The sequence below is a fragment of the Rhipicephalus microplus genome, chromosome 9 (assembly GCF_043290135.1).
Source record: "Rhipicephalus microplus isolate Deutch F79 chromosome 9, USDA_Rmic, whole genome shotgun sequence".
Taxonomy (NCBI): Eukaryota; Metazoa; Arthropoda; class Arachnida; order Ixodida; family Ixodidae; genus Rhipicephalus; species Rhipicephalus microplus.
In genome coordinates, this window is record NC_134708.1 from 26,398,362 (window position 1) to 26,418,468 (window position 20,107).

Genomic DNA, 20,107 nt, shown 5'->3' on the forward strand with positions numbered 1-20,107 from the left:
AGAATTGAACACGCTCTGAAAAACGGAGGAAGTGTCAAAGCATTGAAGAGGAAACTTGGGATAGGCAAAAGTCGGATGTATGCACTAAGGGACAAAGAAGGCAAAATAACTACCAATATGGATAGGATAGTTAAAATAGCGGAGGAGTTTTACAGAGATCTGTACAGTAGCCGAGACAACCACGACCTTAATACTATAAGAACTAGCAGTAACCCAGATTACACCCCACCAGTAATGATAGAAGAAGTCAGAAAAGCTTTGGAGAGCATGCGAAGGGGCAAAGCTGCTGGTGAGGATCAGGTAACATCACATCTGCTGAAAGATGGAGGACAGATTGTGTTAGTAAAACTAGCCACCCTGTTTACGAGGTGTCTCCGGACGGGAAGAGCACCAGAGTCTTGGAAGAACGCTAACATCATCTTAATACATAAGAAAAGAGATGACAAGGACTTGAAGAATTACAGGCCGATCAGCTTGCTCTCTGTAGTATACAAGCTATTTACAAAGGTAATTGCTAAAAGAGTAAAGAAAACATTAGAATTCAATCAACCAAAGGAACAAGCAGGATTTCGAACAGGTTACTCAACAATTGACCAAATTCATACTATCAATCAGATAATAGAGAAATGCTCATAGTATAACCAACCACTATACATAGCCTTCATAGATTACGAGAAGGCGTTTGATTCAGTAGAAATATCAGCCGTCATGCAAACACTGCGGAATCAGGGCGTAGATGAAGTATATATAAACATTCTGGAAGAAATCTACAGGGGATCAACTGCTACCATAGTGCTTCATAAAGAAAGCAACAGAATACCAATCAAGAAGGGTGTAAGGCAGGGGGACACAATTTCCCCAATGCTATTTACCGCGTGCTTACAGGAGTTTTTCAGAAGCCTAGAATGGGAACAGTTAGGGATAAGAGTCAATGGAGAATACCTTAGTAACCTGCGCTTCGCCGATGACATTGCATTGCTGAGTAACTCGGGGGACGAATTGCAACTCATGATTACGGAGTTAGACAAGGAGAGCAGAAAGGTGGGTCTTAAAATTAATCTGCAGAAAACGAAAGTAATGTTCAACAACCTCGGCAAGGAGCAGCGCTTCGAGATAGGTAATAGTGCGCTTCAAGTTGTAAAAGAATATATCTACTTAGAGAGGGTAATAACCGCAGAGCCGAACCACGAGATTGAAGTAACTAGAAGAACAAAAATGGGGTGGAGCACATTTGGCAAGCACTCTCAAATTATGACAGGTAGATTGCCACTATCCCTCAAGAGGAAGGTATATAACAGCTGTATCTTGCCGGTACTTAGCTACGGAGCAGAAACCTGGAGACTTACAAAGAGGGTTCAGCTTGAATTGAGGACGACGCAGCGAGCAATGGAAAGAAAAATGGTAGGTGTAACCTTAAGAGACAAGAAGAGAGCAGAGTGGATTAGGGAACAAACGGGGGTTAAGGATATCATAGCTGAAATCAAGAAGAAGAAATGGACATGGGCAGGGCATGTAGCGCGTAGACAGGATAACCGCTGGTCATTAAGGGTAACTGACTGGATTCCCAGAGAAGGGAAGCGGGTTAGGGGGAGACAGAAGGTTAGGTGGGCAGATGAGATTAAGAAGTTTGCGGGTATAAATTGGCAGCAGCAAGCACAGGACCGGGTTAACTGGCGGAACATGGGAGAGGCCTTTGTCCTGCAGTGGACGTAGTCAGGCTGATGATGATGATGATTATATATATATATATATATATATATATATATATATATATATATATATATATATATATATATATATATATATATATATATATATATATATATATATATATATATATATATGTGTGTGTGTGTGTGTGTGTGTGTGTGTGTGTGTGTGTGTGTGTGTGTATCTCTCTGTCTGTTGGTAATGGTAGTTAACCGCTGTCAATTCACTCCTATGTAAATAATCACCTGGTACGTGGTTCTTTATGCGTTCCCATTCGACGTCATGCAGCAGAAAGCCGTTTTATTTTTCTTCTTTTCAGTTTTTTGTATATCCCACAATCTTTCGGGAGTTTTCTGCAAGTCGCGCGGCGTTGGACTTCATCCAGAATTGGCCCTCCTCTTGTTAAGCGATGACGTCACGTGACTGCGTCGTGAGATGAAGTCATCATGTGACGTCCCAAATTATCGTGATTTGCGGTGCGTTGATTCTGTCCTAGATGGTGTAAATGTTGTTATAACGGCACCTGTGCTCATGTAACTTCATTCCACATTCCTCTGGATGCCGACACTGCTGAAGCCGCCGTCAGCGCCGCCTCGGTCATAGTACCGTGAGGTATCGCCAGGTCTCGCCAAAATCTCGCCGAACCTCCCGACTCATGAGACAGCTTTCCGGCTTAAAATGTAATGGAACGTTGAGCGTCTGCATCCCATCGATAAACACACAGCCCATGACGGCAGTTCCTCTCGTAGGAAAATTCGCCGCATTTCGTTTTTCGATTACGATTGAGTACTCCTCAAAAAAAAATTTGCCCCGCCGCGGTGGTCCTCGCTAAGGTACTCGGCTGCTGACCCGCATGGCGCGGGTTCGAATCCCGGCTGCGGCGGCTGCATTTCCGATGGAGGCGGAAATGTTGTAGGCCCGTATGCTCAGATTTGGGTGCACGTTAAAGAACCCCAGGTGGTCGAAATTTCCGGAGCCCTCCACTACGGCGTCTCTCATAATCATGAAGTGGTTTTGGGACGTTAAACCCCACATATCAATCAATCAGGTCGCGGGATCAATGCCCGGCTGCGGCGGCTGCATTTCCGATGAAGGCGGAAATGTTGTAGGCCCGTGTGCTCAGATTTGGGTGCACGTTGAAGAACCCCAGGTGGTCGAAATTTTCGGAGCCCTCCCCTACGGCGTCTCTCATAATCATATGGTGGTTTTGGGACGTTAAACCCCACATATCAATCAATCAGTCAATCAAATCAAAAAGAAAATTTGAAGTTTCGTGTTGGTATTCATAAAAGAACTGTACGACCACGCGAGTACGACCATGCGAGAACACTCGGGACCTCCCAACTGACCAGGTAACTGCGTTTTCCCACTCCTTCCCCGGATGGCGCTGGAGTCGCAAATCGCTTCTCCTCTGGGATCGGATGAGCGCGCCGTTTCATTGAGCGGGTTCGCATTCGCTGATCGGGCGCCCGTGGCCACGGATACTTCCAGTCTCTGTGCTTTGCGTCACGTACTTTCTGGGAAGTTCGCACTAGTTGTTGCGTCTTCTCTCTTGAGCTTTTCGCATGTTGCTCTGCTCTTAAACCGATTTAGGCTTGTAAATGTGTTAAGAGAGCGCTAAGCAATAGACTTGGCCCGTTTATTCGAAACGATGGGATTTCCGAATCTAAATTCAGCGTTAATTTTCGCGAGCGCTTTTTTCTTCATTGGAACTTCTCTAAACGCAACGGCGACTGGAGGCGAAGAAAACGGTGAGTTAATAGTTTTCTAATAATTAAAGTGTTATCTTTCTGTGTAATAGGGTGCTCAGTTGTTTTATTTTATATAACGCCGCTTGTTTTGTTGCGTCCGATAGGTAACTTCTTTTTGTTAATGATAATTGTCACCACGCTAATAAGTATTGTCCCTTGAATTCTCCTGTTGGGGTATTACAGAAGGGAAGCATGCTTCAAGAAATAACAATGATAACGACGTTTGGGGCTCTACGTCTCAAAACAACGATTTGATTATGGCAGACGCCTCATTGGGGAACGCCGGGAATATGTACCACCATATGTTATTCAATTAGCATTAAAATATAAGCACACGGGTTATTCGAAGTTCGGCTCCATCGTTCTTGCAAAAGTGAAAAAAAAATGGCGAAGCTTGCTCAAAGCAGCGGAGGGCTTGAAATATCTGTGCGATTCGGAACACAGGTCTTGTTGCTTCTAGGTGGTTCTCAGGTTTTAAGTGAGTGACGCTAAGTTGGTTTCTACGTCGATTCTCAGCGCAGAAAGGTCTGAATGAAATCACAGACGGCCACAGCAGACACGGCACGTTTGTTCAAAATCCATACCCTAAAGCTCCCATTGAAACTAAGGGTTCGTACTTGTCATAGATCTACCGGCCGGTAGTCGTTATAGCGTATATATCGCTTCCGTGCCTTATCGTAACCGCCATTGTCTTTGCCGTTCTCTACAGCATATCTCGCTGTACATAGTATCGGTCTTCGGCTCTTCACCGTCACTTCGCAGTCATTTGTTGTTGGGCCTATTGTCGCCTTGTTAAATTTCGATCGACCACAAGGTTAGCGGTGGGATTTATGGATGTTCTGTGGCACACGGCCGTTTATTTATTTATTTATTTATTTATTTATTTATTTATTTATTTATTTATTTATTTATTTATTTATTTATTTATTTATTTATTTATTTATTTACAGGTTACTGCAGGCTCAAAACAGAACGCACGCAGGAGTGGTATCAACGGCGAATAAATCAGAAGCGCTTGTAAAAGTTAAGAAAAGGGTAATGATTCTGAATCAAAATAAGTAGTAAACGCAATGTATGTGGAGAATCAATATACTTAGGCACACACGCATATATGAGGTTATTCATAATCAATAGTAATGTAAACATATAATATTATAAAAAGTCATAATTAGAACAAGTATACACACGTACATATACCTATACATACATGTATACCTGTATAGGTATACGACATGACAGGTGTAATAGGTAAAGATTACGAGCGTGCAAAAAATTTTATTATGAGAGACCGAAAAAGAAAAGTATTTTACGTTATGATGTGACTGAGTCGAATGAGTGAATGTTTTGTAGTGACTCAACTGGTAGAGCGTTCCAGTCTGTGATGGTTGATTGATTTGTGGGGTTTAACGTCCCAAAACCACCATATGATTATGAGATACGCCGTAGTGGAGGGCACCGGAAATTTTGACCTGCTAGGGTTCTTTAAAGTGAACCCAAATCTGAGCACACGGGCCTACAAAATGTCCACCTCTATCGAAAATGCGGCCACCGGAGCCGGGATTCGATCCCGCGACCCGCGGGTCAGCAGCCGAGTACCCCAGTTACTAGACCACCGTGGCGGGGCAGTCTGTGATGGTTAGAGAAAAAAAAGAGAGAACTTAACGTGTTTGAAATCATGTTATCAATTCAGCATGGTGAGTTCTAGTTAGTCGTGACGTGAGAGGTTGTATAAAAGGAGAAGCTAGCAGCGCCGAATGCTTGTTTTGAAATGAAAAAGAAGCTTAAATCTCATGATTTTACGACGAAGCTTAAGTTTCTGTATTATATTTTTTTTATCATGATAGCTATCGGGGATCATAATTTCTCATGATCGTAATAGTTTTCTGGTAAACCGCACAGTGACACTATCTTGTTAATATGATGATACTTCTATGTGGTAGAATTCCAAGGAATGATTCGCTAAATAGCTTTGCTGTTAAAAGGAACGCTTAAACAGTGGTGCTAAATCAGATGAAATACTTTGTGCTGACATCGAGTTAGCAAAGTTTGTATTTAATCTAAAATACTTATCGAGCACTTTGATAAAAAAAAACTTCTTTTAGCTGATCAAAAGGCGACGATGTGTGAAGAATGTTAAATTCAGGAATGCTTCATTTGGCCATATGCTTTTCATATAATTTGATCGCAAATATTCATGTTGAAGTTTATGGTACAGCATCTTGAATCATCTCGCGGCTCTGCTGTCGAAGACGAATAGTCATTTTGCTTTTATAAAACAAAATGTCTTGATCAAAAGTACTATCGGGCCTATTTGTCCCGACACGGGAGCAGCCCAGTACAGGCTAGTTCACGCCCCGATGGACCTAAATAATTTTTTTTCTGTACTATACCATACCATCGTAAATTAATTACTATTGATGTCTATTTTTGCGATCTTTCTACAATCTATCTTCTGAATTTCTGAAGCGCACAAGACCATGTCATATTCACAAGTGCTTATCGCGCAAGAACGAACACCGGAAATTTAAGGCTGATTCACGTCACTACTACGCCGACGAAGTGCTAACAGCGACGAAACGCAAAAATGCGAAAGAAAGGGAATACTACGTGCGACAAAAACTAGATTTTTTTTTCGGACTGCAAGTGACATATGTGGCAACGTCCTCCTGAAATATTTGTTCATTTTCAGAATTTCTTTTTCTGTCTATGTAAGGCAATGTAAAAACATGGCCAGATACAATCTGTTGAGAATTATTTATAGAGAATAACAATCCACGTCCAGACCAATATTAGGTTTCATATTGAAACTGATGGCTAATGTTTCTTCATAAAACGTCCCTATTCAGAGGAGTGCCTTGAAATTTTAATGGCCTCTCCTCAACCATTCTTCCTTTGTCTCTGTACCTCTGTACTCAGGCTTAGTTTGCAATGCATATGAGCAGGTACGTTCTTTCGCTTTAGAGTTAAATCCTGGTTACGGTCTGCTATGCTTTCCTAATTCTGACGTCTAATACGTTACTCACATACGGACTAGTAGTGATTATTACGTTTCTGCTAGGACTGCTGCAGCACAAAAAAAGAAGGTTCGGCGTTTTAATTACTAAACGAAGTGAGAGAGCGCTGAAGGTTATTACCGCATATACGAAACGACCGAAGCGTGATGAGATGAAAATTTCATTAACTGGGTGAATAAGGGAGTGAGAGACCCACGCTATTCGGAACGCTGGTTATTCTCCCCCACTCCTGTTTTGGCAGTTGCCTTCTCCTCCCTTCTTGGTCTTGGGAGCGAGGGGAAGGGGTCGGAAGATAGGGTAGGAACTGTATATATACGCGCCCTAAGGCAACAGTTGAAAACCCATGGAAGACATATTCGCAGGTCAACACGTCCGCGTCTATACAACGCCCCCTCCGTTCATGATTGCGACCTTTGACTGGTCGGAGAGACCGCAATAGCTCAGAAACTTCTTTCGTTCTTTCTCTGTTTCCTTTTTAAGTGCTAAACACGTTAGCATACCGAGCTGTCGTTTGCTGTCGGATGCAGTCGCATGCTGTCGCATGCTGTAGTGTACAGTCGTATGCTTTTGTTGGCTGCCGTACGCTGTTGTGTGCTGTCTTGTTGCATGCTGTCGTATGCTGTCGTCGCTTCGTTTTACTCATGTAAAACCACGTATAAAAGTTGTAAAAAGAGGAAGCAAGCTTGAAATAGAAAGAGATAGAGAAAGAGGGGACGAAAGCGAAAAAAAATCATAAATAAGTAGAAATATATAAAAGAAAAATATTAAAATACGGAAAAGAAAAAAAAAGAGAGAGGAAACAAGAAAGAGAAAATGGCAGAGGAAAAAGAAAGGCTGCCCTGCTCTGCACTTTTCTCGGGATTCTAATGCGAAGCTGCTTCAATTTTTTCCTTCCGTTTTTTTTCTTTCTTACTTCATTTCCTGCTTTTTTCGTGCTCTCACTCTGTCTTTTGTCTTCATACTTTTTTACATCTTTCTTTCAACGTTACGTTAGAATGCAGTAACGCAGTTTTACCAGTTTTCCTCTTGCCCTTTCCAGCAATATTTCATGTCAGGAGTTCTGCTTGTCTCCTTCGCAAGAATTCGTCGCAAGCGAGCGCTCTTCCTGACGACCGACGAACAATTGTTTGTGTAGGCACCCCTATAGTGCGAGAAAGATAGAATGCAAAAAGAAGGGGGGGGGGGGGCGTGCGTTAAGGTTTTGCGGAAGAGAAAAGTTTTATAAACTTTAGAGCTGCTGTTTCGCAATCCTGGTATCGTGATATTGAATGACGCTGTGTAGACGCGATAAGCTGAAAAAATAAAGAAAGAAAACTCACGCCTCCCAAGTGTGCTGCGGAGGCTTTGTGGTACGGACAATATCACCTTTGTAGGGCGCGTACCCATACGCGGTGCAAAACAATAGGAAAAACTTGGACTAAAAAGCAATACGCTTTAAATTCAGACGTTACGTCCATCACAAGTGCTCTATCCCCCACCCTACCCTCCCGCAAAAAAAAAAAAAAAACTATTGCACTTTGCAAGTGAATTTTGCTCAACTTTCTGGAGCATAAGTCCTGGCCACGAACTTTGGTGGTGTGATTTACTTTTTCGTCCATTATCTCTTCGATATTTCACGGAAAACACGCTCCATGCCTCTATTGTTTTTTTTTTTTGCATCTCGTGCTCCTCGAGTTTGGCATTGAAGGCAATTTTGAGCGCAAAAAACGCGCATTCACAACAACGAGAGGACAGAACGATGTGAATGGATGTTTCTTGCGCTCGAAATTCCCGTCAATTATGCACCATCTCGGTGAATTTCAAGTTTGACGTTGTTGTCTCAATAGGCTTTTTGTTGATGTAGAACCAACGTGCCAGCTTGATAAAAACGGTACTCTATTTTTTTTATCTATCACTGTGTGAATATTGTTTTGTGGTGAATTTCCAAGACATCTTATGAAGCGCGGGGGATAGAGAGAATTAAAAAAAAGCATTCAGAAATAACACGCTACAGCAAAGGCTTTCCTGGGATAAAACCATCTGGGTTATGAAGTGGATACTTCCATATTACTAGCGAAGACGCACAAGAAGTCGCTAGTTCTCTCACTGAAATGGACGCTCTTTTTCCGCTTCACCTGTAGTCTTTTGCGTAAAACTTCGCCGGTATGATATTTGGAGTTTTACATCCTAAATAGGTTTTATGGTTAAAAATGAATTGCTCGCCAGTAAGTAAGTGAATTTAGGATGTGAGATATGTAGAAATAAAAGCGAAAAGAAGAAGAAATGTATGTTAACCAGATCCTAGGTTCCGTTATGATACTCTACACTGTTGTTGGAAAATAGGGGGTTGATAGAGAGAGATAGAATAAAAAAGAGGGTCAAAACACTGACACACACACATGCACACACGAAAACGATCTACTCATAGTCGTTCAGAGAGGTCAGTAGTTCGCAAGACGCCCGATAGCACTCGCACGGGCTTCTTCTGCGACTTTGAGTCTGGGCAATGACGTAGTATTCTTTTCTCTCACACAGGCTGGTCATCTAACTTGTTCAGAACATTAGAAAGAGATCACCTTTGTATGGTTATCATATAATTAATAGTAACAAATAACAATAGAGTTTGCTTCTTATCATGGCTTTGTTTCTCTTGCCCCATTGCAATGTATAGCAGATCCTTTGTCTTCGTTAAGATTAAAAAAAATCTACGTGACTCACCAATCAGCTCCTCTACAGACAGGCTCTGAAAAAATCAGTACAATAAACAGGTCCTTACAACGAACTAAATGCGCAAAAATATCTAATCAGTTGGTTGTTTACCATACTTATAGTAAATACTCCCATTATTGGACTGCTAATGAGCAATGCTAGACGAAGCAATGAATGCGATAGCAACGAATTGGAAGGTCACGCGCAAATTGGCAAGCAGATCTGAACGTGCGCCGTGTTTCTCACGCACAAATAACGCACGAAACGTACTCACAAGTACACATGAACGCAAATAAGCACCCCAGTTGCTACTTCGCTGTGTCTGAAAATCGCTCTCTTTTCGCAAACGGAGATGTTGCAATGATTGCAGTGACATTTGTGTGCACGGTAGCTACAACAAAATTGTTCTGGTGAAACTCAAAGGCTAGCCAAGACGTACAATCCTCCCCACTGTAAGATAAGGGCATGCGATCGAGCGTACACCCCCTTATTCTCTACGTGGGGCAAAGTACGCGTGGGAAATGAGCGCGTTACGCCGCGTCGTGACTGTGTGACGACGCGCGCTCATTGCGCCATCTTGCTGGTAATGCTGAAAACACGATAGTCCCCCCCCCCCCCCCCGTCCACCGAGATTACAGGCACCAGCAATAAGTAGTAAATATAAATAGCTTGCTGTTTGAACGTTGAGGGACGTGCTCCTCCGCAGCTCAGTGTTAACGCCTCGTTATCGCGTTTCAGTGGTCCTAAATCCGATTCCTTGCGCCGGAGTCCTTCTCTGAATTTTTTTTCTTTCTCGCGTTTTCATATATAGATACGCATACATAAACGGTGAGTGACGCTGACACCGGCGGCGAAATCCAGCCAAGAGTGTCCATATAATTGCTATCGCAATGAAAGCAACGGCGTATACCACGTTGTGGGCTTCATTGTCTGTGAAGTTTAACTGCATACGCCTTGCAATCCCGCAGTATGTATGTATGTATGTATGTATGTATGTATGTATGTATGTATGTATGTATGTATGTATGTATGTATGTATGTATGTATGTATGTATGTATGTATGTATGTATGTATGTATGTATGTATGTATGTATGTATGTATGTATGTATGTATGTATGTATGTATGTATGTATGTATGTATGTATGTGTGTGTGTGTGTGTGTGCGTGCGTGCGTGCGTGCGTGTGTGTGTGTGTGTGTGTGTGTGTGTGTGTGTGTGTGTGTGTGTGTGTGTGTGTGTGTGGCTCTCAGTGGTATACCCTCTCAACAACTCTTCCGAATAAAGCATTAAATATGCTTCGCCAGGATGCTAGACCAAGAAGGTCTGGTTTCCTGGCTATATCTAGCGCTTCGGGCTGGACATTATTGAGAGGGAACTAGAGCGCCTTAAGTGATAGCCAAATTATTTTTCCTTGATACCAGTAACTTCCAACAGCCCGTTACAAATCCCATGTAACGAACCACGTGTAGTTTCCTTAAACATTCAGCGTGTGGGTACTTCGCGCCGTGCTGTGACATAGAAATATTTATACTTCTTCAAAGACTGCCGATAAAAACAATGCTTTTGCGAGGACCTTGATAGGGCGCAAAATTAGGAAAATATTTGACGGGGAATTTCTACGGTAGTAAAATTTGTTGTCAAATGATTTAATTTCACTTCTGCGGTTAAGCATCACCGTGCAACTGATAATTTGTGAGGGACGGATTTGGAAAAAGACTTTGGTTAATCTGTCATGGGACCTTCACCTACAATTGTCCAAAACACCTCGCACTAACTAATTTTCATTCTCATCGTTAGAGAGTTGGGACTTGAATGAGAAACCTCAAGCTCTGAAGCGGTACTCCACAACCGCTGAGGCACTGTGATAGCGAGCTACAGTATTTGCGCGTTGGTTAGTACGCCTCTATATCCGTATAATACGTTTTGACCACTTTCCGATCAATATTGGAAAGGGTTTTCAGAGATAGCACAGTCTCGTTTTCTGTGGTACTGCACTGATTGATTTCCTCTATAGCGTGTACGTATTGCGTTGTATATCGTTGCGAAGATACATGACCCACCCGCATTAAGCTAATGACTTGCCGATAATTGATTGTACAACCCCTGGTTTCTGTCTCTGCTGCATCAACAGATACTGCGTGCAAGGTAACTACAGTCAATTCGGGCTTTGTCGACGAAACGAGGTAGTCTTTTGAAATCGTTACTAACCGTAACTTAGTAATGCTAAGCAATTATGAGAGAAATCTCCGAGGTGCAGTTGGAAGCTGTATGGAGCTATGATGCTAGCTATATCGTGGCCTTAATCTGAAGTTGTTAAGCCCTCTCAGCGTAGCCTAATCTCTTGAGACCCGTACTCCAACGGCAGACATAAATGTTTTTCTATCCACATGTCGTTAGCCAATGGGACGTCGTGAGAATGGAAAACAAATTATTTTCTTTAAAAAAACGTGGTTGGTCCCTCTTACATATGAATTGCTACAATACGAGAGTGAAATTGTATTTCAAGTAGAACTCAAAGTACATTCAATAAATATTAACTCTCGTTAATGAATAAGTTAGTTGTGACTGCTCAAGTGTGCTAGAAACAAAAATAAGTAGGTTTGCTTCGCTTAACGCTTTGCTTCATTTCGTGAATCGTGCTGCGTGGTATTTAGGACACCCCGTATCCCGAATATTGCGCAGGTACATCTGTAGCCACATCTGTGCATTTATCCACGCGTGGTCCCTTTGTTCCACATGCTGCACGTCTGAGCGGCAGTATCATATAGCAAGTCATGTTTTAGTAGTGCGCGTACTTATAAGCCTGAATGACTTGTTCTAGCAGGATGGCATTCAATAAGGCATTCGATTCCACCAACGAGAGGTGGGCTTTAAGCAGAGCTTCTGTCTTCGACAAATAATAACTAACAAGCGTGCATTATTGCATCCGACTGACTCAAGCATGGCTGTTGTTGGAGCGTTGCGCTGCTAGCAGCGAGGCTGAAAGTCCAATGCCGGCATAGAGGAACAAGTTGCGAAGGAGTATTGTGTCACACGAAAGAAAGATAGAAAGAAGAAAAGAAAGAAAGAAAGAAAGAAAGTAAGAGAGACAGAAAAAAGGAAAGTAAGGAAGAAAGAAAGAAAGAAAGAAAGAAAGAAGAAAAGAAAGAAAGAAAGAAAGAAAGAAGAAAAGAAAGAAAGAAAGAAAGAAAGAAAGAAAGAAAGAAAGAAAGAAAGAAAGAAAGAAAGAAAGAAAGAAAGAAAGAAAGAAAGAAAGAAAGAAAGAAAGAAAGAAAGAAAGAAAGAAAGGCAGTATACCCCTCACGCACACGCCAAGCTTCTACTTGCTCATAGCTCATAATTTTTTCTTGTGCCTGTGTAGACTCGCCACGCCGCCTTTCATGACCGATTTATAGCGACTAATTGAACTTTTTGACCTCCAAGTAAGCCAATATTAGCTTTACTTCTACAGCTTCGTCAAACTTGACTACTTTTCTCTCGGTGCGTCGGCAGCTGCACGCGAAGTGTTCTTTTGTGAAATACCGATTATTCCACGTAGAAGAATAGACGAAGAGTTCAGAAATGTGGCGCGCCGTCGTGTTAACAATAATCTTCGTTCTCTTTTGCGAAGTGAACTTTTTCGCTCTCTCAGTCTTTAAGGTAAGTGCCATTTTCCGCTGCGTCCCCTCAATGTTCGTGGCTGCAATGTAGCTTAACATCAGCCCACGAGAACGGGGCACCGAGGATGGTTTGACTTTGCCCCGGAAATGAAATATAATAACAAATATCAAAAACTTAAGTAATTAGAACTATAGTTGACTTCTTGATGTTAAACTTTCTTAATACATAATTATACGATGTGTTTTGTGCTCCAGCGCAAGCGCACGTGGACAAGATATGCCACAGGGAATTATAAGAGAATAACGCAATATACAACCTAGAGAGTAGTTTATATTAGTTAAGCAACATCTCACATAGGAAAAAAACGTAGCCTTGCCATAACCAGTGACGCTGTTAAACTTTATTGTCTAAATAATATAAAACATTGCCTAACTTTGTCAACACTGAACATGTGGTCGTGGCACAATCTTTCTTTCTTTCCAGCAGCCAGCAAAAAATTAACAAAATCATGTTCCAAAACTACCCCCCCCCCTTTTTTTTAGAGGCTGTGTCGTTTGAACGGCAGTATTACAGCAGCGTAAAGCAAGCTTTGCAAGTGTTCTTGAGTTGAAAAAGGAGCTCTAAAGCTATAGAAGCATCTGTTCTTTTCCAGCTGTCCCGAAAGTCAACAGCGTTGCCTCTTCTGTTTGTTTTTGTACTGGTAAGCCGAACGCTGTAAGCCTAGTGCCGCAAAATTCGTTTGCCTTTAAGGCACGTAAGCTCCGAATGATATAACTTCTTGGAAACACGGTGTTTTTCAGAAAACGTACTCAAACTTCGGATTTTTTTCTCGATGCTTTTTTAAGCTTTTTTAGTTAATGCTTGATTATTTTTTATTACGACAGCGTAGTACACATAAGCACACAGTTGTTAGCACGCATTTACATACCGCCTGTCAAACGAGACCTTGTGAAGCACACTTCATTTGTTTTTATTTCTGCGTCACCAGCAGATGACCCGCGCAGTTCGATCTTGTTCAGGCTTCCTCGAAGTTTGCTCTTCTTCAAGCGGGGGCTTTGAAGCTTGCAGCTGCTTGTTTCACTTCCTGTCTTCTCTTGGTATGTTGTCAGGTTCGTGCTCACAGCAGCCAGTCCGATGTAAAAATACGAATAAAGGGCGCATGCAATCTACGCCTCGTATCTTGGCGCCGTTGCACCGTATTTGCAAACGAAGGGTTCGCACAGTCTTCGAATTGAGGAACGGGTAGTTCGTTGACGTGCGAAGACTGCTCGACGAAGTGGTCTAGTGATCGGAGCCACTGAGTGTACCTTTCTATTGTAGAAGGACTGTCGGACTGCTGCAATGAAAGAAGCGAATAAGGTAGACCACAATGTGTTGAAACTCTATGCTATAGTGTCACTTTTTATTCGTCACTTGCGAGTGACTGCACTGAGGTGACCAGAACAATTATTTGCTTGACTTGTCTTCTACTAGGGCAAGAAGATATAATATGACCGTGGTCACACAATTTTTCAAAAATTTTACTACATACGCATCATTCACGATGGCTATTTCGGCATTAAACAACTGACTAGCGAGAATAGCAAACACAACTTTTATTTTTTGTCGTATTTTGACTATGGAAAGTCAGGCATAACGTACAAAAACAGGTAAAAGTGGGCTATTATACTTGTACCATAACATTTGCTGAACATTACACACGTGCGTATCCGACGTAGTAGCGTAGTGTTTACGGTGCTTCAATGCTGACCTGCACATCGTGGGTTGAAATCCCGGCCGCGGCGGCCAGATTTCGACGTAAGCAAATATTTAGAGGCCAGTGTGCTTAGGTTAAAGTGCATGTTAAAAGCTCCTGGTTGCCCAAATTCCCGCATCATTCTATTACGTTGTCTATCGTAGTGATATTAAGTCCGAACATTTTATTTGTAGTATGTATGTGAAGAAATGGGATGTGTAAATTACTACATCTCGGTGCTTTTTTTCTCTATCTGGTTCTTGTGTACACAACGTTTTTCAGGTTTTAAATGTGTTTCAGTAAGCTAAGACATACAGAATCGTGATCCTTATTTTTCAGATTCTTCATGGCATTTCGAAACAGGTGTATATTTTCAAAGACACGAAATGTTCCCAGAGTGTTTATAATATCCCATATCAGAAGCAGCACACACAGCTTTCTTGCTCGTCGCATACTGAATTTACATTTATCGTTCGCAGTTTGTTGTCAAAACCGACTGCTGAACTTATACTGTCGCTGTTAAGCAAGGGACTTCCACGCTCTTTCCATGTCGAGATCAACAACTGCGAAGTGAACAACCCTTTTCTCAACGTGATGGGCATTTTCTACTACGAAAATAGCGTTTGTGCTCAAAACCCGTTATAGAAAAGCATTCAAAGCCGAACCACACACACACATATACACAAAAGACTTCGCTTTTCGGCTTCCTTCACTCAACTAAATCGGTGTCTCTCTTGTATCCATCACAGCGGGGCGAAAACCACTTACGGGATTAGAGCTGCGTTGATTCTTTGCGTGCGTCAAGCGTTCACTCCAGATACACACCGAGTTAAACAACCTCACATGACTCTCACACGCAGCATTTCGCGGCTGCTGCATTAGTTATCACAATGTACTATAAGGATGCCCTTTAACGGCTAGGAATAATAATAAAAAGAAACTCTTCGAACCACGGGATCATTAATTTATGGCGTTATATTGGGAACGTACCCAGCTACAATGTTTCATCTTACAATCACGTGCGCTTATTAATGGGACACTCTATGCACTTAAAATATTATGCAGTGCTGAGATGCTATTAATTAACCCTTTAATTAGCAAATCATTAGGCACGTGCTTGCCTCGGCTGATAAGGTAGGTCTATAAATAATTCAGGCCACATCATTTGGGTGCCGTGTCCGTGATGCTGAGAATTTCACGTCGGTAGAGCGCCAGTTGGTGAGAATTTCGGTTTGCGAAGAAGTCGTCAACTCGTTAAAAACAAGTTCTGGGCTTTTACTGCGGATAAATGAACATCAGGTTTTTATTGACGCCGCATACTGGCTATAGCTGTGCAATATTTCTGGTTTCACAGCTGGCGGTTTTCGGACATCTGCAACAAAACTTTTCTCATTTTCCCCTACAGAAATGTGGCCAGGGAACAGCTCAAGATCGAATCCACTAGTCTTAGTACAACAGAGGAGTGAAATTGTAAAATCACAATGTGCAGAGTAATACATGCAAACCAGGGGCGCCAACCTTTCCCAAAGTAAGCATAACCAAACGACTGCTTGACCAATCTCCTTTCACAGCGTTCGAAATTGGCATTATTCAGTTATTTATTTCTCCATGTAAGCCTTAGTCGGCACTCATTCAAGTCAGTGCAATGAAGAACTCCTTCATCCCAGTCCCCAGTGTAGGGTAGCATATTAGTCATTCTAGACTGGTTAACATATCTGCATTTCCTTTCCCTCCTGTTTTTGGTTCTTTTGGTGTCTTCATTGTAGTTGCGAATAGTGCTAACCTTTACTTGTAGGCTGCACGCACCGCCTTGATTTTGTGGCTATGGTGTTAGCCTATACAGTCCGAAGGCCATGGAATGGAATACCGGCCGCAGCGGTAATGACTAAATAGTAAAGAAGGTCCGTGTGCTTGTATTACGGTACATGTTAAAGACCCCCGTGGTCGAAATTTTTGGAACCCTTCTCTGCAATGTCTCCCATAATCACATCGTGATTTTAGAACGTAAAAACCTAAGAGTTATCTTTAACTTCTGCTCGGAGACTAGATACAGTCATACTCACGTGCATATCGCTAAACTGAGTTGTCAATGTCAGCGGCGCCAGCACAAGTGCTCCAGGTTTGATTGCGTCATAGCCTATGACGCTAGCGGCAAGGGGGTGATAAGCGCAAGCCGATCGTCACTGCTGTCATTTGGAATTTTGTTAATACACACTCATAGCGGCCCTTTGCAGCTTCATCAAGTGAATTCAGCATGGGACGATTTCACTTGTTTTCCACGCAGGACTGAATCCTTCGCCATTGAGACTAAGCCTGCAGGAAGATGAGCAGACGTCGCTTCCTTGCCCCATCGACATGGCGTCGATGGAACCGTTGTCTGTCGTCTGGTTTCGCGTGGCAGACGTCAAGTTCAACTTGTCCACCTACCTACCCCAAAGCGTGCACGGTGACGTGGTACCGAAGAAAGTTTACTCGTTAGTGGCTCCAGATCCCCCGTTGGTCACTGTGCTCGGAGCCAGCGTCGGACTGGTGGACGGTGCACATTGGAAGCAGCCACTTTGGTTGGGCAGGGCGTTCTTTTCTCTGCTCAGCGATCCGCCAGCTTTGCTACTCAATCGTCTGAATCTGGCTGACACTGGAAGATACGTGTGCAACGTGTCGTACCGTGGTGGGAACGTCACCGACGACGGTGGGACCAAAACTGAGGCGGCCGTCGAGCTGTTCGTCGCAGGTGAGTTGCTTCATCTGCTAACTGAATTTCGCATCTAGAATCAATCATTACGGATAGTAAGCAAGAAAATTGAAGAAACGAAGTAGAGGGATCAACCAGGCACGCGTGTGGTCGACTACCCTACTCTGGGGGATGAGAAGAGGAAACGTATGCTGAGAGCGTAGGCATGCGAAAACGAACAAACAAAGAAAAATTGGCAGATCCCACAGTGGGAATCGATGATATGCGAAGCACGAATAAGGAATGTTGATAAGTCACTTTAAAATCAGCTGAACGTTACGCGCTGGAGATAAATGAATCCGTACATGACTTTCGTGTCAAGATTATCATGCTTGGATGTGTCGTTTACCTTCGTCACCTATTCATGTCACGTCATACCGAATTTAGTATATGTGGAGATAGCGTAACGGCCACGAGCGCGCTGTGAGCGTGTTACGGTGTCACGTTCTTACAAGACACGAGTGTCAGGATTATCATGTTTGCACCAGTCATATATTTCATCCCACGATGTCAATACATCAAATTTGGTACATGTGGAGCTAGCGAAACCACCGCGAGCGCATCATGAAAGGCCCAGTATACTCCAATGTAGCGTTGACGCGCGTGCACGCTGGGCACCGCGACGCTACGTTGGCAAAACGCCAGCACTCTGTAGTCTGACGCCAGACGCGACCAGCGTCCGTCGGCGCGGCCCGACGGCAACCGGCGCGAAATGCGACAGGCTGCGTTTCGCACCGATGCGTTACTCAGACAACGCTGCGTCTCCCTTTTTTTCGTGACAGAGGGCCGCCGGACGCACCGAAACGCGCATGCGTTGAAGCAGCGCGGCGCGCGCCTGCGAGTATATGGCAGGATCGGTGCCTGGCATGCCAACGCCGTCGTGACGCGACGAAATGAACGCCGGCGACAACGCGCACCGCGTCGCGTCAAATCTATTGGTGCCTTAACTGTAGCATGTAGTCATGTTTTCACATGACGTGCATCTCGTGATTATCATGTTTGCACCAGTCACGTACCTTCGTCATTCATTGGCGTCACGTAATACCAAATTTGGCGTATGTGAAGCTAGCGAAACGGCCGCGAGCGCATCATGAGTGTGGCACGCAGGCATGCTGTTACAAGACACTCATGTTGTGGTTATCATGTTTCAATGTGTCATTTACCTATGTCGTCCGTTCGCGTCGTGTAACACTGAGTTTGGTACATGTGAAGCTAGCGAAATGGCCGCGAGCGCATCATGAGCGTAGCATGTAGTCATGTTGTTACATAACACACACCTCATGCTGATCATAGTTGAACCAGTATCATACCTTCGTCATTCATTCACGTCCCGTAAAACCAAATTTGGTATAAGTGAAGCTAGCGAAACGGCCGCCAGTGCATCATGAGTGTGGCATTTAGTCATGTTGTTTTATGACACGCGTCTCATGATTACCATGTTTGCCCAAGTCACATACCTTCGTCATCCATTCACGTACTGTAATACCAAATTTGGTACATGTGGCGCTAGCGAAACGGCCGCGAGCGCATCATGGGCGTGGCATGTAGTCATGTTGTTACATGACACACTTGCCGTAATTTTCATGTTATGGTCTGTCGCTTGTGTTCACCGTGCAATCATGCCATACAACACCAGTTTTGCAACATGCCATGTGAACGAAACCGCCGCAAGAGCGGCAGAACCACGAAATGTAATCATGACATTCATGACATGTATGTGATAATTTTCATGTTGTGACTAGTCACATATGTTCTTCATACAAACAGGTTTTATCATACCAATTTTGGTATTGATACCATTATCCAAACAGCCATTAGAGCTAAAAGTCCTAGGCGGCTAGATAGATAGATAGATAGATAGATAGATAGATAGATAGATAGATAGATAGATAGATAGATAGATAGATAGATAGATAGATAGATAGATAGATAGATAGATAGATAGATAGATAGATAGATAGATTTCGAGCCCTCCACTACGGCGTCTCTCATAATCATATAGTAGTTTTGGGACGTTAAATTCCACATATCAATCAATTAGATAGATAGATAGATAGATAGATAGATAGATAGATAGATAGATAGATAGATAGATAGATAGATAGATAGATAGATAGATAGATAGATAGATAGATAGATAGATAGATATAGATTGATACGCTCAATGTCACCGATTTTCGCTAAGAAACGCTTCGCATTTAAAAGCATGGTGTGAATCGGGAGTATTATATCCTCTCCAGGGGCTCAATATCAGGGAAAATATTACGGTCGTAACAGAATTCCAATGCGATGACAGTCCGGGTTGGTATGCTAGAACCGACATTTCCGACAGGGGCTTGTTGTCGCAACGAGCAAACACAGCCGCTAGCAGTGGCAATCTGTGTGCGCTGTAGCAAGGACAGCTACAAAGAATACAGTTTTTTTTCGCACTGCCGCAGTGGTTGCAAGCCACACTGTATTCCACGGGCGTCGGTCGGGAGTAGCAAAAGGGGCACTTGCCCCACTCAAGCAATACCAGAACTTGGCCCCACCTAAACTACAACAACGCTTTCCCATCCCCTAGCCGCGATGCAACATGGTTTTGTACTCCTCCCCTTCCTTCCCCTAAACAACAACAACAACAACAAAATTCTGCCGACATTCATGCTATATTCCATGCTGGTTCAGAAGGCAAAATAATTGGCTAAAACGACATAGTGCCACAGTCGAGAAGGCACCCGTTGTCTAGAGTGGAAATTCTTCGAGTGAGGGCCGAAGTCGACGAAACGGGTTCTGTATATGTGCATGAATTCCTGTTGAACGAATTGCTGTTGCATGAATTGTTGTTGCACCACAGAAACGATCTGCGCCGAGTTTACTTTATATGCAGCGCTTCC

At 43.1% G+C, this 20,107-nt stretch overlaps 1 protein-coding gene across 2 annotated transcripts in view; it reads left to right on the top strand.

The window, feature by feature from the left end:
• The window catches only part of LOC119164945 (hemicentin-2), a 144,294-nt gene that overhangs the window by 73,399 nt on the left and 50,788 nt on the right, over nt 1–20,107 (top strand). The window contains exons 1-2 of one of the 2 annotated variants that reach the window (XM_075873367.1): nt 3,186–3,461; nt 16,785–17,231. In XM_075873367.1, coding sequence (XP_075729482.1) covers nt 3,362–3,461; nt 16,785–17,231 — 547 coding nt within the window. In that variant the 5' untranslated portion in view covers nt 3,186–3,361. Of the gene's footprint in view, nt 1–3,185; nt 3,462–16,784; nt 17,232–20,107 lie in introns of those variants that run through there. The other variant, XM_075873368.1, reaches the window with a different exon arrangement.